Here is a 15868-nt window from a genome sequence, read left to right on the forward strand (position 1 = left end):
GTAGTTATGTTCCTGAAAAATGCTACTTTAAGCAAAACGACGTTAAGCAAATCCAATTTCCCCATAAGAATTAATGTAAATAGGGGGAGTTAGGTTCCAGGGAAATTTTTTTCTCCAGACAAAAGACTATATTTTATCTTATATATATATATATATATATATATATATATATATATATATATATATATATATATATATGCGCGCACACACACACACACACATATATACACACAGTATAAGTTGTAAACAAACAATTTAATACTGTACACAGCAATGATGATTGTGAAGCTTGGTTGAGGTGGCGAAGTCAGAGGTTGGGATATTTCCCAGGGAATGCCTTACTGCTAAATGATGAACTAACACTCGGCTGAACCCACGTTGTTAATGTAGCCTCACACTCTACAAGGCTATGGAGGAAGGGGAGACAGCATGGCAGAGAGAGACAGAGACACACACCCTGTGTGAGAGAGACGCACATTGCCCCTTTAAGTATGCTGACCCCGCTCTAAGTACATTGCCTTTTTAAGTAAATTAGCAAATTGAGACAGCAGCTGCTGCCAGCAAGCTCCCTCAGTCCTGACCCCTGTAGTGTGCGCCACGTCCCCCTCCCTCCCAGTGGAGATAAGGAACTGGAGATGGGGGTACAGGAGTGAGTGGAGGGGAACACCCTGACATTAGCACCCCTCTTCTCTCTCTCTGCCCCCCCTCCTCCCCACACAGCAAGCAGGAGGCTCCCGGGAGGAGCTCCAAGGCAGAGGACAGGAGCAGCACACGGCAGTCGGGGGAGGGACAGCTGAGCTGCTCTGCAATTGATAGCCTGCTGGGTGGATGCCACACAGGGAACTTAGGGAAGCTGATAGGGGGGCTGCCGGTCCACCCTGGTTCCAAGCCCCCACCAGCTAGCTCCAACAGGCTGCTCTTTCTGCAACCAGTGGACAAAGCAGGCGGCTGCCAAACAACGTTGTAAGGGAGCATTGTGCAACTTTAAACAAGCATGTTCTCTAATAGATCAGCGACGTAACAACGTTCACCAGGATGAGTTTAAGTGAGGAGTTACTGTAAACTCAAGAGAATTTGCCCCCAGGAGCAGAGGCTTCAGAGGGAGAACTAGGCAGCCCTCTTCTTCCTCATTCTTTTCCATCCTACCAAACCCCACATTGACACAGACTGTGCTTCCGTGCAAGTTCATCTGGGGAAGGCAAAAGAGTGTCTCACTCATTTTAATTGCTCATGAAAGAGTCAGTATTGGACAAAGGTTCTGGAGATGTCTCTCAGTGCGTCCATGTTGCACTCAAATATTTTCTTTCTCCATTCTTCATAGTGCTCCTGACTTCTCTCAACAAAATAAATGTTGTTTTTCTACACATCTCAAGAAATAATCCTACCATCCTTTTGTCCATCCCCAAGGTACAATAAAAACATTGTGGCACGTTCTAGACGTGCAGATCACTAAGAATCTACTTGAAATTAAGTATTCCAGGAAATCTTATTTATTTTCCTGTGAAATGAAGAGGAGACAGCATCCAAATAATCATTAGCAAGATAGCTAAAACATTGCATAGTGGAAGCATACAAGGCTTCAAATCAGTCAATTCAAGAGGGCATCATAGATCATTGTACCAGTGTCCAAATCATGAGTAGAGACTGCTTGCATCTCCTGATCGGATTTGTTAGTAGCAATGTGTCATTATAGTCCATGTTCTTGAGGTGCAACAAACTAGACAATCTTCCATGTGCTGTAAGTGGTACCCCTGTTAGGCCAAATACCTGTTCTAACTTTCCCTCAATTTTGATTCTGATATTTCTCATTCTTCGCATACTGCAGACTAGTGATATGAGGCAGAATGGAAATTTTTATTTCCTGTTTATCTTCTTTCTGTGATTAAGTTCTACACAAGTCCAAACCATCCACTTTTATAAATTGTAAATTTAATAATTGAATTTGGATTTCTATTGAAGTTGAAAGAATCGTATTAGGTGTTCGATGAAAGTTAGGGTTTTTTGTACACATAAGTTTCCTTATATATTATTCCAATGCTTTTGAGACAGTTCATCTAAATAGTACAGGAAGGAGTTATGATCAGGCTGACAGATTGCTAAATAGTTTGGATTACCCACAGATTCACTGCAGAGAGGAGACAGACCAATTCTGTAAACTAGTGGAGAGGCTAATCCCAGAGAGCCATATTGTGACACTGGTGTGCAGGAGTAAGATTTAGCCTCTCCCTTTGTCTCTTGATCATATCTCTGTGGGCTAGATTGAGCTGCAAGGCTCAGCAGTGAGTAAAGAGTGGCACATTCTTGTGCCACCCCAGGCAGACCCTTGTGATTGTGGCAGACCACTGCCATTCCCTCTTCCTTGATCTTCTTGCTACTGCTGTTGCCATTTTAAGTAGCAGCAGCCTATTGTTGTTTGTTTACAGTGCGATAGCTCCTGAAATATGCTAATCATTTCAAGACACACAAGACATATTTCTGGCTCAAGCGTGTGCAGTCTTCTGAGTTGGAGTTGCTACTAGCCCCACCCCCTGCTGATCTATGAAGCAACCCCCTGCTGATCTATGAAGCAACCCCCTGCTGATATATGAAGCAGGGCTTTTTACTTATAAAATGGCAGAAGAAAAAGAGGAAATTAAGCCAAATGAAAGTAAATAAAGTAGTCCAAACCAGTTTAAAAAATGTTCATCCATTCCATTATTAAATATAACTGATAACTTTCCATGAAGTAGTTTAAAATGATGTGAATAAAATTATAGTTGTGACGCAAGCTGACAAAACCCAGGAAATTCAGTGTTGTTATGCATGTGGGGTCGGGTGGGGGGGGGGGGGAGAAGTACCTTTTAGCATTCATCATTCCATCTTGTATAAAAGAAGAGAATTTCATAAACTCCACAGAGAGTCTTCCTCAGACAGGTTATCACAGGTGTTGTTCATAAAGTTGGGTAAAGAATGGACAGAATCTTATGGAAAGTAAAGTACCCCATCACTTTGTAGTAAGTGGTTAACAGGAATAGATAAAGATTTGATTTGCTGACCTTATTTGTAATGTCAACATTAAGATCACTATTTTTTTTAATTAACTTAGGGATAAAATGGTTCCAGAGAGAGTGGGAACTTACAGCATCCAGTTTGCTTTTGCGATTGATAAGACAAATATACTCAGCAGTGAACAGGTTTGCTTCTGTGATGAATTATATATAGTTAGGTGTATATATAGTAGGAAAGAAAGTATGTAAAATTCTTTACAGTAAATGAAAGATGACTGATTTTAATAAAAACATTTGAATTACTATTACAATTGGCTAATTTACAAAATCCATAACTTTATTTTTGGTAATATCAGACCTTGAACAGTTGATTATCTAATCATGTTTTTATTGGCCTTTTAAGTAGGCAGACATCTGCTGAACAGACTTTTTTCATTTTGTTCTGTTGTTCCTTCATAAATGCCGCCTCACTGTTTCTGTTAAAATATAACATTTTTATAAACTGCGTAATTTGTAAACTAGTAAAACTCGTTATGGCCCTTTGAGTTGTTGATTACGTTTTAAGAACATATTTTAGCTTATACATTGTATTTGTTTCAGTATTGTTGGGCAGCCTACATATTGTAGATGAAATTTCAGTTAACTGTGTTCCTCTTACTTTTTTAAGATTATAATTGAAGTGGTAGCTAATGATCCAGTGCAGTTACTACCAGAATCTCTACCAGCTACTCCTGTAGTTTCTAATGTTCGAACAGTTGCCAGTCGAACTCTGATAAAGGATTTATGCCTCCATATAAAGGTAATGTTACTTTGCTGCAAAGCAGTAGTTGGAGCAATAAATAAAGGTTAATTAAAAATGTGATGTATTTTGCTCATAAAAATTATCATCATCTTTAATTGTAAAATGTTGGATAAGTAGAGCAGTATGATTGGATGCCGCTGTTCAAAACTCAGAACTGTTTAAAAAAACATTTTAAAAAAAAACTTGCTGTCTACATTAGAAAATAAAAAAAATGGGGTTGGTTTGTTTCCCCCCCCCCAAAAAAAGTATGAACATAGAAATTACATTACATGCTGTTATTTCCTTTACTATTTCTGTGGACTTGAATTTGTAGGTTGTTGACAACAGGGGGCGCTACTTCCCCTGAAATGCATCTTTACTAGCTTCCAGTGGAGCGGATTACTGTCAGACCAGTGAAAAATGTCCACAGCAATTATCTTCAATACACAGCAGTTTATTGAGAAGGAATTACACAAGTGGTAAAGGGTTATATCAAGCACATAACTCCTATGTTAGACATTAAGACCTATACATTCCTCTTAACGAGTCTCTCTTTTACAAACATACACAAACAGGCCTTGTGCTAGCCTCATGCAGTTCCTGCTTGGCAAACAGAGAAGGTGGTTAACAGTTTTATAGATGGCTTTTTCCCTCCAAGTCTGTTCTTCTCAGCCCTCTGGTCTGTCTCGGATTCCCTTGAGACTCCTCTAGTTCACAGTCCTACTCGAGCCCACGGAGCAGAGTTTTGGCTACTCTGCCTAACAGCATTGCTTCTTCAAGCATCAATTAAGGAATCCCAGTCACAGTAATTTACTTTGCTTGATTCTTATACTCTTTTCCTCAAAGGAGTCACATGTCTTAAAAGCATGCCCAGTGTGGATGTGGTTATTAATTTTATCTTCTTAGTATTTTAGAAGGAGCAAGGGGGTTGTACCGAACGAAGCTCACCCCACTTTACTCACTCATCAATCATTCACTCTGACTCGCTGTAAGGTTACAATAACCAGGTCGACCTGTGCTCCAAGCTGGAACTTTATACATGGGATAGTTACTTTTGCATGGGCCCATATTTGCAGACCAATAGGTTCAATATTGATTGCACACAGACTTTGCCAAATCCTTTATCAAATCTGCTTCTGCTTAAAGGGAACCCTGCTCCCAGGATCCTCTGCAGCTCTTCAGCCATGTTTAAGTCATGTCAAGTTATGCTCACACCATTCATTCAGTATGGCCACACCGGTTTGGCACCATCCCAACATAAGTCCTCTACTTTTATCCCTTTATATTCAAGATGATGAGAAACTCACACGTTAAACTGTTAGTCCTACAAGTTACTCTGGTATAGAGTGTAACTCTGAAAGTAGCCACCTGCTCTAGATGGTGTCCTCAAACCCCTCTTTCTCCCTCTCCCCCCAAAAAAGAAAAGAAAACCACCTTCCCCTCAAAGGACAAAAGAACACCAGATTATTACAAGAGCCACAGAAGGTGAGCTCTTCCATGATTGCTCCTTGTTCTTCTGGGGGAAAGATTTGAGCCTGAACATCTTGTTAACATTCCTGGCATCAGCTAAGACACACTTAGAGACATCTTAAAAAGGATGGATCAGTCCTTCTTGGAACTCTGAAAAAACCAGACTGTCCTTGCCAGTCATGGACTCACAGGATGGAGGTCTAGAAATCTCCCTGAACCTACAGATGAAGTCTAACTATAAAGGAAAAAGAACATGAGTCCTATCCCAGCTTCTTAAGAGGGTTAATCGTGTTACTTGGCAACTCTGACTCCTTCTGAAGAAAAATCTAAAGAGGTCTTTTAAAGACGTTCCCTTTCATTTCCTCTTCAATTAAGTCACATTGTGATGAGTGTATCATCCTCCTCCTCCCTTGCAGGAAAAATCCAAAAGGGAATAACAGATGAGAAAAGTCAATCCTGGAAATTACCAGTCACCGCCCTCTGTCGTCATCTTCTTCTTCTCTCTCTCTTCCATTCCCCCACACGGACAAGAGAACCAAGAAGACTGAAAAATAAAATCAGGAAAAAAAGCCAGAAATCACCACAGATTTTCATCTCCTTCAATACGGTCTAGTTCCTCTTTCAGAAAGGGGGAATTCTGAGCTCTGAATCAAGATAATCATAAATCCAAAAAGAACTACAACACTGAGCTGAAAAATCAGATGTTCTTTACTCAGACTTCCATGAAACTCTGAGAGTGGTGGCTACTGTGTTAAGATAGACTATTAGAAAGTAGGGCTGGAAGGGACCTTAATAGGTCATCTATTCCAGCCCCCTGCCTTGGGGAAGGGGGTGGAACAGGGCATATCCCTTCCAGCCCCCTGCTATGAGCCACTCAGGGCAGGGGGCTGGGAGCACCCCCACAAGCCAAGCACCCCAGCTTTCTGCCCTGCACCCCCCCACACCCCCAGCTTTCTGCCCTGCACCCCCACACACCCCCAGCCTTCTGCCCTGCACCCCCACACATCCCCACTGTCCTCTGCCCTGACCCCTGAACCTCCCCCCAGGTCTGGGGTCCTGTCTGCCGGCCCCTTGCCAGCCGGGTTCCGGCCACAGGCCCTGCTCAGCCCGCTGCTACATCTCAGTGGTTTGAACAGAACCCCAGGCTGGAAGCGGGCTGAGCAGGCTGGCGGCATAAGATCAGCATTTTAATTTAATTTTAAATGAAGCTTCTTAAACATTTTGAAAACCTTGTTTACTTTACATACAACAATAGTTTAGTTATATAATATAGACTTATAGAGCGAGACCTTCTAAAAAACGTTAAAATGTATTACCGGCACGCGAAACCTTAAATTAAAGTGAATAAATGAAGACTCGGCACACCACTTCTGAAAGGTTGCCTACCCCTGAGCTAACCTAAATCTCCTGTGCTGCAGATTAAGCCCATTACTTTTTGTCCTACCTTCAGTGGACATGAAAAACATTTGATCACTGTTCTCTTTATAACAGGCCTTTCATAAATTAGAAGATTCTTTTCAGGTTCCCTCTCAGTATTCTTTTCTCAAGACTAAAAATGCCAAGTTTTTTTTTTTTTTTTTTAACCTTTCCTCATAAGTCAGGTTTTCTAGATGTTTAAATGATCCTAGAATATCAGGGTTGGAAGGGACCTCAGGAGGTCATCTAGTCCAACCCCCTGCTCAAAGCAGGACCAATCCCCAGACAGATTTTTGCCCCAGATCCCTAACTGGCCCCCTCAAGGATTGAACTCACGACCCTGGGTTTAGCAGGCCAATGCTCAAAGCACTGAGATGTAGCAGGGCCCCATTTGCTCCTGCCTCTTCTCTGTTCCTATGAGTCTCTCAGAGACCCTGGGGCTCAGCAATCACCGGTCCAGTTTATTTACAGCATGTAATCCCACCACCTCACCATATACAGCTTGGGGATTTCAGCCTTAAGGACTTCTCAGCCTCTGTACCCAGGAGGGAAGAGTTACCCCTCTCCTTCCACTCTCTGGCTTCCCCTGGCTTCCTTCCTTGGCCTGTTTGTAGCCCCGGGCTAATTAGGCTGTCAGCTATTTCCCATTTGCCAGTCAGGTGCTGGTTTCTCTAGCCCGCTCCAGTTTGCCTCCCTTAATTGGAACTGGCGTGACAGAGGGCTGGCTCAGGAGCTCCTGCCCAGCACCCTTCACACTAAACTTAATCTTTTTGTTGCTCTCTTCTGAGTTCTCTCCAATTTGTCCAAAATGTGGGGCCCAGAACTGGCCCTGGTACTCCTACTGAGGCATCACCAGTGCTGAGCAGAGCAAGATGATTACCTCCCATATCTTACATATGACATTCCCGTTAATACACTCCAAAATGATATTAGCATTGTTGACTTGTATTTTTAACTTGTGGTTCATTATAACCCTCAGATCCTCTTCTGCAGCACTACCACCTAGCCAATTATTCTCCATTTTGTATTTGTGCATTTAATTTTTCTCTGCCTAACTGTGGTGCTTTGCACTTGTCTTTATTGAGTTTCATCTTGTTGAGTTCAGACCAATTTTCCAATATGTTCAGGTCATTTTGAATTCTAATGCTATCATCCAAAGTGCTTGCAATCCCTTCTGCCTTGTTGTCATCTGCAAATTTTGTAACCGTGCTCTCCACTCCATTATCCAAGTCATTAATGAAAATATTGAATAGTATCAGATGTAGCATCCCACTAGATATGTCCTCACACTACTCTGAGTATGGTCTTTCAACCATTTGTGCACCCACCTTATACAGCCTGCCAGAGAAAGCATATGCACAGTCTAAAGTCAATAATAAATATCTCCCATCCAAAACTAAAACCTTCAGAAGTCATTAGGGAGGAGTGGGGAACTCCTGAAAATAGAAAGTGACTTAGTTAGCAAATCTTGAGATTATGCAGGCCCCAGAATGGAAGAAATTTGTCTTCGTGATCTCCAGAGTTGATTCAGTGGTGACATCCTTACCAGAGGATAATGGATAATTCCTGTTAAGAGGGATGTCTTTTCCAGAGACCCTGTAGACAGGAAATTAGAAGCCACCCTTAGAAGGGACTTCAAAGCCTTTTCAGAGCCCTGCTGTCAACCAAATGCTTTGCTAGAGTGCCAGTAACTGATGTAATGTCCTAAAAATATTCAATCCGCACATCCATGGCAAATTCAACCCGTACTAAAGAAGATATTCCTAACTATATCGTTAGTGATGAAATGTTCCAGGGATTCCATGATCCTTGTTGTGAGACCAGTGTCAACCAGTTCAGTGGCCAGATGCTTTAAGCTCTGGACAGTAGATAACTTCTACAAAACAAATTTGAGTACCATTACTACTATTTCAAGTGATTATCCACATATTTCACTTCTGGTGCACATGTATAGCATGAATGTGAGATCAGATTCTTTTAAGCTAGTAGTATCTGCTGGTGCTGCCTCTGCACCCTAGATATGCTCATGGCTCCAACCCAAAGACATAAAGGGCTGAGAAGAACAACCATCCCTCAGTTCCTTCTTACTGCCATTGCAACAAGACAGAACCTCTACAGTGTCTGTTTACTCTGCACACCATGCAATCTCTTGTTAGCTAGTAAGTGTAGATAGTATATTTACTAGTTTGTTTACACGCCTTAGCCAAAAAAACCAAAAACCTTTATAATGCATTAGGGAATACTCCCAATTCCGGAACCTTCGCCAATATGGCTGAAACAATTCCCTGGGATTTAAAACTTGCCCCTTTTGTGATGCTGCTGTTTCACTCAATGGGCATTGAGGTGCCTGTTTTTCCTTGGTGAGGGATACATTCCTGACAAATGCTCTGTTGATCCCTCTCCAAGTGGACCCAGAAAGCTCTTTCTATTGGAGTGATCAATGAAGGCGTCTTCAGAACCAGGGGTGAAAAATCCTGTCAAGCCTGAATAGAAACTTTTGGCTAGTGCTCCTGTGAGCTGCAGCTCTACTTTCCAAGAACCACTGCTTTTACCTAGAACTTTACATAACAAAAACTACCACCACACTCTATCTTCCCAAGCCTTAACCTTTCCTCACATGCTAAGAAAGAGTTTGAAAGGTTCTGTAACCGCACCACCTGGTGACTCCTATAACAACATTTACCCTAAATCAAGAGTTCCAAAACTGGATTCCGCCATCAGCAGATGGAGTCGTGGCAGTCCCTAGTGCATGAAGGATACCACTTTGTTCCGTGCAGCGTGATCTCACTCATGCTTGCTCGTGAGGTCAAGCTGTATGAAGGATGTCATTGTGCTCTACAAAATGGCATCTTCAGATGCTGTCTGGGGTCTCAGGAGGAAATAATTCATTAAAATGGGGTCATGCTAGCAAAGAGTTTTGGGGGGGGGGGGGAGTTTGCTGCCCTAAATATTCAGTGCAATTCTTATTCATGGCCTACACAAACTCATTTTTGTTTGTTCTTTTTTATTAAGGATGAATACAACAACCGTACAGGAAATGATTTGGTTGGCAAGATAGTAGCTGCAATTAAGAGTTCCAATGAAGAAGATACAGAGATCCCAGTCTTTCAGGGGAAAGTTAAAACAATTGAGTTTCCATTTAACAGAGGATCTGCTGAAATTGTTGTAAGTGTTTGTTTTAATCACAATGAAAAATGTATTTTTATTTGTATGTAACATTTCAGTAATTTTAATTTTTTTTTAATGGAATTCCTTGATTTTTTTCATAAATTCATAGATTTTAAGGCTTAAAAGGGACCATGAAACTATCTAATCTGACTTCCTGTATATCAGAGACCATCAAATATCACTGTTATCTGTGTATTGAGCCCATAAGTTGCTTTGACTAAAGCAGGTTGTCTAATAAAGTATCCATTCTTGATTTGGAGACATCAAGAATCCACCACTTGCCTTGGTAGTTTGTTCCAATGGTCAGTTATCCTCATTATTCAAAATTTGTGCTTTATTTCTGATTTGAATTTGGTTTCAGTTTCTAGCCGTTAGTTCTCGTTACGCCTTTCTCCACTAGATAAGAGCTCTTTTGTACCTGGCATTTTCCCCTCATGAAGATTACTTATACACTCTAATTGATTCACCTCTCTGACTTCTTTTTGATAAGCTAAACATATTAAGATCTTCTTGAAACATGGAAATGGAATGTGAGTGACATCACAAGAAGTATATTATCCTCTTAGTCTTATAATAGTTTTTCTTTTCTATTGAACAGTTTTAAATAAACTTTTCAGTGGGGAGGGGGGAAATTATTTAATTTCATGGAGTGCCAGTCTTGAGGAAAATGCTGGATAGTGCTTCACACTAGCTTCTGGAAGCAGAAATAAAAAAATGTCTCTCTCCAACCACTAGCACTTGCTCTCAAAGAGCCAGTTTGGCAGCCAAACTCCGTTCTTCCTGCCTCAACAGCAGCTGACAATGTTACAGTCTCCCTCTGCTTATGCTATGAACCTTCTTTCTTTCCCTGTTATCTTTCCCTGGTTTTCAGCTGTCCTGCTTGTTCTTTCATTCTGGCATGGTAAGATCCTACTGCTTTGGACAGGAACTCCTGTTGTCCCCCTCTCTCCCTTGAGGGGATGAGGGAGTACTTCGGTAGTGACCATCTTCAGTGACTCTTGTATTCCTTCTCCTTCCAGTAGCAGGTCGAGTTGTTTAAAGATATATCTGCATTGCCAGGTGAAGATGTGATTGTAGCATGGTCTGGCATACCCTGTGTTAGCTTTATTATAGCTATCACAGGTAATAATAGCAGGATGGTGTACACTACAAAAAAGTAGTGTTTGTTGTATTGGGCTTCAGCACAGGCTAGCAATCAGAATACCAGCCCTCGAGGGCACGTCTACACTGCAGCTGGGAGCTTACCTGCCAGCCCAGATACTTTTAGCCAAGCTAGCACAAGTCTGTGTAACAGTGTGGATGTTGTGGAACTGGCGGCAACTCAGGCTAACCCATCTGACTCCTGGGACCAAGCTCGGGTGGCTAGCCCAAGCTGCTGCAAGTGCCGCAGCATCCACACTACAGTTTTTAGTGTGCTAACAGGTCTGTCTACCTGAGCTGGCAGGCATGGTCCAAAATGCAGTGTAGACACACCTTTGAGGGCTGGTACTCTGATTGCTAGCCTATGTTGAAGTCCATGCCGCCACATCTGTCCTATTTTTGTTACCCATTAAAGCTAACACAGGTATGCCTATCCATGCTACAATCATACCTTGGCAATGTAGACATAGCCTTAATAACCACCGGTGTTCCCATTTATAGTAGCTGAGAGCCTTTTGGTTTCATATAACTTAATGTACATGAATAGACCTGTTGAACTCAATTGGTCTATTCATGTGCATTAAGTGTTTGCAGGATTGAGGTCTTTGTTAGTTGTGAAACAGCTTTTAACTTTTTATTCGACTATAATTTTGCATCAGAAATTCAGGGATATTCTTAAATTTTGGCAGCATTCCATCTTGACTAGAAGTATGGGTAAGTACCAGTTAGCATCATGAAACTGATAACCACATAGGTTTTCACCGGTATTTTGAGTTTTGTGAACATGGAGAAATGAGGGGAATGGGGAAATAATTTGGTTCTATAATATCTGTAACAGAACTTAAATTATGACTTACTAGAATTTTCGTTTCTTAGTAGTTGTTGACCAAATATGTAGTTGCAATATCTTTTTGAAAGTCATTGAATTTCTCTAAAGGTTGTATTGTTTTATTTCTTCTTGTATTGGTGACCTTTAAAAAGTGGATCTCTTGTCTGGTTACATAAAAATCTCTCAGCATTAACAATGGAGTTCAACATTAGATTTATTGTGATCATCACTTGTATAAAGCTTGGGAAAGATGATATGTATGTGCCTTTATTTAAGTTTACCCATACTAATTTTACATTTATATCATTCTTGATGGTTGTGGTATTTGCTATATTAAACTGTAGGGAAAGATGGGGGTTTTAATAAGAAATTATTGAGAAATAGGTCTCAAATATAGTGTTTGGAAGCAGGTTAATTTTCATCTTAGAGAAAGTGCCCTTTAATAATAAAATGACTTCTCTATCTGTCATAACTTTGTTCATTCACTTGGGACCTACTGTCTATTTCCATAGTAACAGCAGCAACTTTAGCTCAGCATTGGGAGTTAGGTGCTTTTCTTACCTGGGTTTATATATTTGGCCTAGTTTCCCATTGTGTTTGCATTGTGTTCACATGATACAAATGCACTCTAATACTTCCAGGAAAATTTTACTTATGGGAGAGAGTATAAGGTATATTTTTTCTAAATGTTTGATCTTACTGATAAAACGTATAGTTAAAACTACAGTTCTTTCACAAAGTAAAGCTGATATTTTAGTCCTTAAACTTAAGGTATAGAGTGTTTAATCTTCAAATTTTTATTAAGAAAAGAAATTATAAATATTGTTAATTAAGGATAAAAGATAGTTATTGATAAATTTCGAAGTCAGTATTTAAAACTTTATCCATATTTTATAAATAGTACTTAGTCAGCGATGTGATATTTGACTAGGAAAAATTCATAAGTCAAATTTTATTTGTTGTGATATATTTGTGCATGTTATATGATGTGTGTATATTTGTTTCTACAGAATCTAGTGCTGGCAGAAAACAGCCCTGGAAGAGATAGCACGGAATATATTCTTGAATTTGAGGCAGACTTACCAGCTTTGGCAAAACCTCTGGAACCATACCGTCTATCATTTATGTTTTACAATGGTGAGTTTCAAAAGTAGCTTCAAAATATTTCTCGTTCTCTCATTCCTAAAGTTTGACTTTTATTTCACCCCAAAAAAAATCCATTTTGGTTTTGGACATCTTTTCTCTCATCAAGCTGTGTGACATTTTAATATGTACTTCTGTTAGTATTGTTAACAGAATGTTGACGTGTTTAAAAAATTTAGATTTTAAGAAACAGCAGCGGATGGCAACGCTTACAAGAGAGAGAGACGAACTATCTAAGTCAATAGCTGTATACAGAAATATGTTTGATACCACTGAGCAGCTTATTACTGAAATGAAATGTAAGTCATGTCATTTACACATATACCTTTAAAATTAAAAAAAAAAATGTTTTAACTATATTTTCTCAGGAAGGAAACTAGTTTTTTCCTATTATGATTTTGATATTAAAGAGATTGTAAATATCAAAACTGAAAAATGAGGAAACAAATTTTACAGTTTATTTTGGAAAAAAGTAGTGTTTGTTGCATTGGGAGAAAAGCATCTGGTTATTTGAGTAGGTGTACGTATAAAAAGTCTAGCAGTTATCTTGACGTGAGGCAAAATCCTTAGGCCAAAGTTTTCTAACATAATCCTCACAGCTTCTGAGCACTTTCATTTTTTCAATGAGAGCTGTGGGTGCTCAGCTTGCTGGAAATCAAGACTGCCTTTTAGTCCCCTAAATATAAATTTAGGGACCTAACTTAAAGCCAACACTTTCAAAAGTGGATACCTAAAGTTTCATAATGTAATTTTTCTCCCCTCACCCTAGAGACCGTAACACCCAAAAGTATGTTGGTTGTATATGTTTGTAGGGACACACAGCAGTCATAATTGTTTATAAAAAGAGGTTAAGGAAGAAGCCCATCAGTTAGATATGTAGGGAAGGCTTACATGAAAGAGTGAGATAAATAAAAGTAACAAAAGTATACTTGTACATTTGGTTATTCTTAAACTTACTTTGTTTGGATCAGCCTTCTTATTGACCCAAATGTTTCATTTGTTTTATATGCCACATATTTTGAACTTTCTCTCATTATTAATTGCTAATATAAGATAAATGAAGAATATTGATAAATTATAAGAAACGTTTGCTCGTTGCAGTCCTAAGATCAGGGTTAAATTCCATAGGTGTAGTTCTAATATGGGCTCTTGATGCAAAGCTGGGTTCTGATACTTGTGGTAGAGGAACTTTTAGGAGCATTCTCAGATTTCAGACATTTCTGTCTAAGATAGGAGATCTGGACACAAGCTGTGCACTATGCACTGTTTTTAAAAACATTTTGTTTTGATTTGTTAGATTGAATGGAGAATAAGACAACAAAATTGTTGGGTTTACTTCTTTGTTTTCAAAGCCGTTTCAATATAATTGGGAAGCACTTATTTGAAGAGAAATTGTTTGCAGTCTGGCCAGCCCCAGGACTCTTTTGTGATCAAATCTGAGGTGCGTCCAGTATACACTGGAAAGCAATAATAATGGAAATATCTCTGACAAGGGGAAGGAATACTCCTAGAAGAGAACTCATTGGGTAATAAATTTTCCATTCCAACATTACCTACCACGCTAAGTGTTGATTATTAAATTGTTTCAGATCAGGTCCAGGAAGCTGAAACAAGACAGTCTCACCTGAAGAATGAACTGAAAAAGCATCAAATTGATATTCCACAGACAAGCATAGTATGGCTTTTTAATTTCCTTTTAAATTGTTTATTTCACAAGAAGCAACATATTTAACACTGTACAAGTAAAGCCAACTCTCAGCTTGTGTTATATCAAAGAATCAAATAAAATGTGTAATCCATACATACTTATCTACCAAAACTCTAAGGTGTAAACTTAATGGGTCACTTATATAAAGTAGTGCCAAAAACTGTGCTTAATTCCTTATGTGTAAAGCAAGCTTTCATTTACTGTTCTGTCAATATGCCTTAAAACTTATTTGAAGGGACTATTTCTGAAGGTGAGTAGTTAGCTGTATCTGTCCATATGTAGTCCTTGCTTCTTGGCAAAGAGTACCAGTAGAAGTGCCAGTTTTGAGGATTGCTATTTATAATATTATACAGATGATTATACATTTCACACACAACTGACCAATGCTGAATTAAAATTAGTAATTTAGAGGTTAAGTACAATATCTCCCATTATCAATTTCCCTGAAAGATCAGTTACTCTTTAAAGAATCTATTGAGACATCTTGCATTGGTAAAGTTTTGAGTTCATTATTGAAATAATTGAATATAGAAATGAAGGTTATAAATAATATATATTATTTATCACGAACCAATAAAATCAATTGTTTTTCTATGCATTCAACATTCTGGCCAGTTGGTTTCCCTCTGTTAGCTTAACCTTTAGGCAGAGAGCCTAATTGCAGCCTTCCAAAATGTTGTTCTCACCGCCCAGCTACAATCCTTCGCTCTGGCTCTTGCACTTTCTTCAGTTCCTCTTCTGTCTTGGCTTAAGGCAGGCACCTTCATTTCCTCATGAAGCAATTAACCAGTCTGACAGATGGAAAATGAAATAGGTACCTGAATTCTTTCAGCAAAAGGACCATAGTTGTGATGCCACCTTTTGTTTTCCTCTGACATCAACTAGAATAGAGCCATACTAAGTCTGGTCCAGATTGTTGTATGCTTCACAGCAAAAACCTGATTTACAGCTAGATAAAATCTTTCTCTACAAGATGAGATGATGTACAATTGTTAACTTTCAATTTTAATTTACAGTTGCAATATGTTGATTCTTTCATAAAACAAAAGATGTTGGAGCAGGAAGGAGTAAAGAAATCTCCAAGAAGAGCATGTACCCTTTCAAACTATCCCAGAGACAATCAGGATATTTTAGGGAAGGTGAGTTTTTTTTAGTCCTTTTCACAACAATTCCATGATGAAGAACTTCAAACTGTTCAGTCAGTAAGCTCCTAAACAAGTTTCTAA

At 39.4% G+C, this 15868-nt stretch overlaps 1 protein-coding gene across 2 annotated transcripts in view; it reads left to right on the plus strand.

Annotated features, from left to right (window-relative positions):
• SMCHD1 (structural maintenance of chromosomes flexible hinge domain containing 1) overlaps positions 1-15868 on the plus strand; it is a 163769-nt gene that overhangs the window by 127714 nt on the left and 20187 nt on the right. For both annotated transcript variants that reach the window (XM_054018979.1, XM_054018978.1), the window contains exons 35-41: positions 3086-3173; positions 3655-3786; positions 9667-9819; positions 12802-12928; positions 13114-13233; positions 14524-14609; positions 15659-15781. In XM_054018979.1, the coding sequence (XP_053874954.1) occupies positions 3086-3173; positions 3655-3786; positions 9667-9819; positions 12802-12928; positions 13114-13233; positions 14524-14609; positions 15659-15781 (829 nt within the window). The remainder of the gene's footprint in view (positions 1-3085; positions 3174-3654; positions 3787-9666; positions 9820-12801; positions 12929-13113; positions 13234-14523; positions 14610-15658; positions 15782-15868) is intronic.

The sequence above is a fragment of the Malaclemys terrapin genome, chromosome 2 (assembly GCF_027887155.1).
Source record: "Malaclemys terrapin pileata isolate rMalTer1 chromosome 2, rMalTer1.hap1, whole genome shotgun sequence".
Taxonomy (NCBI): Eukaryota; Metazoa; Chordata; order Testudines; family Emydidae; genus Malaclemys; species Malaclemys terrapin.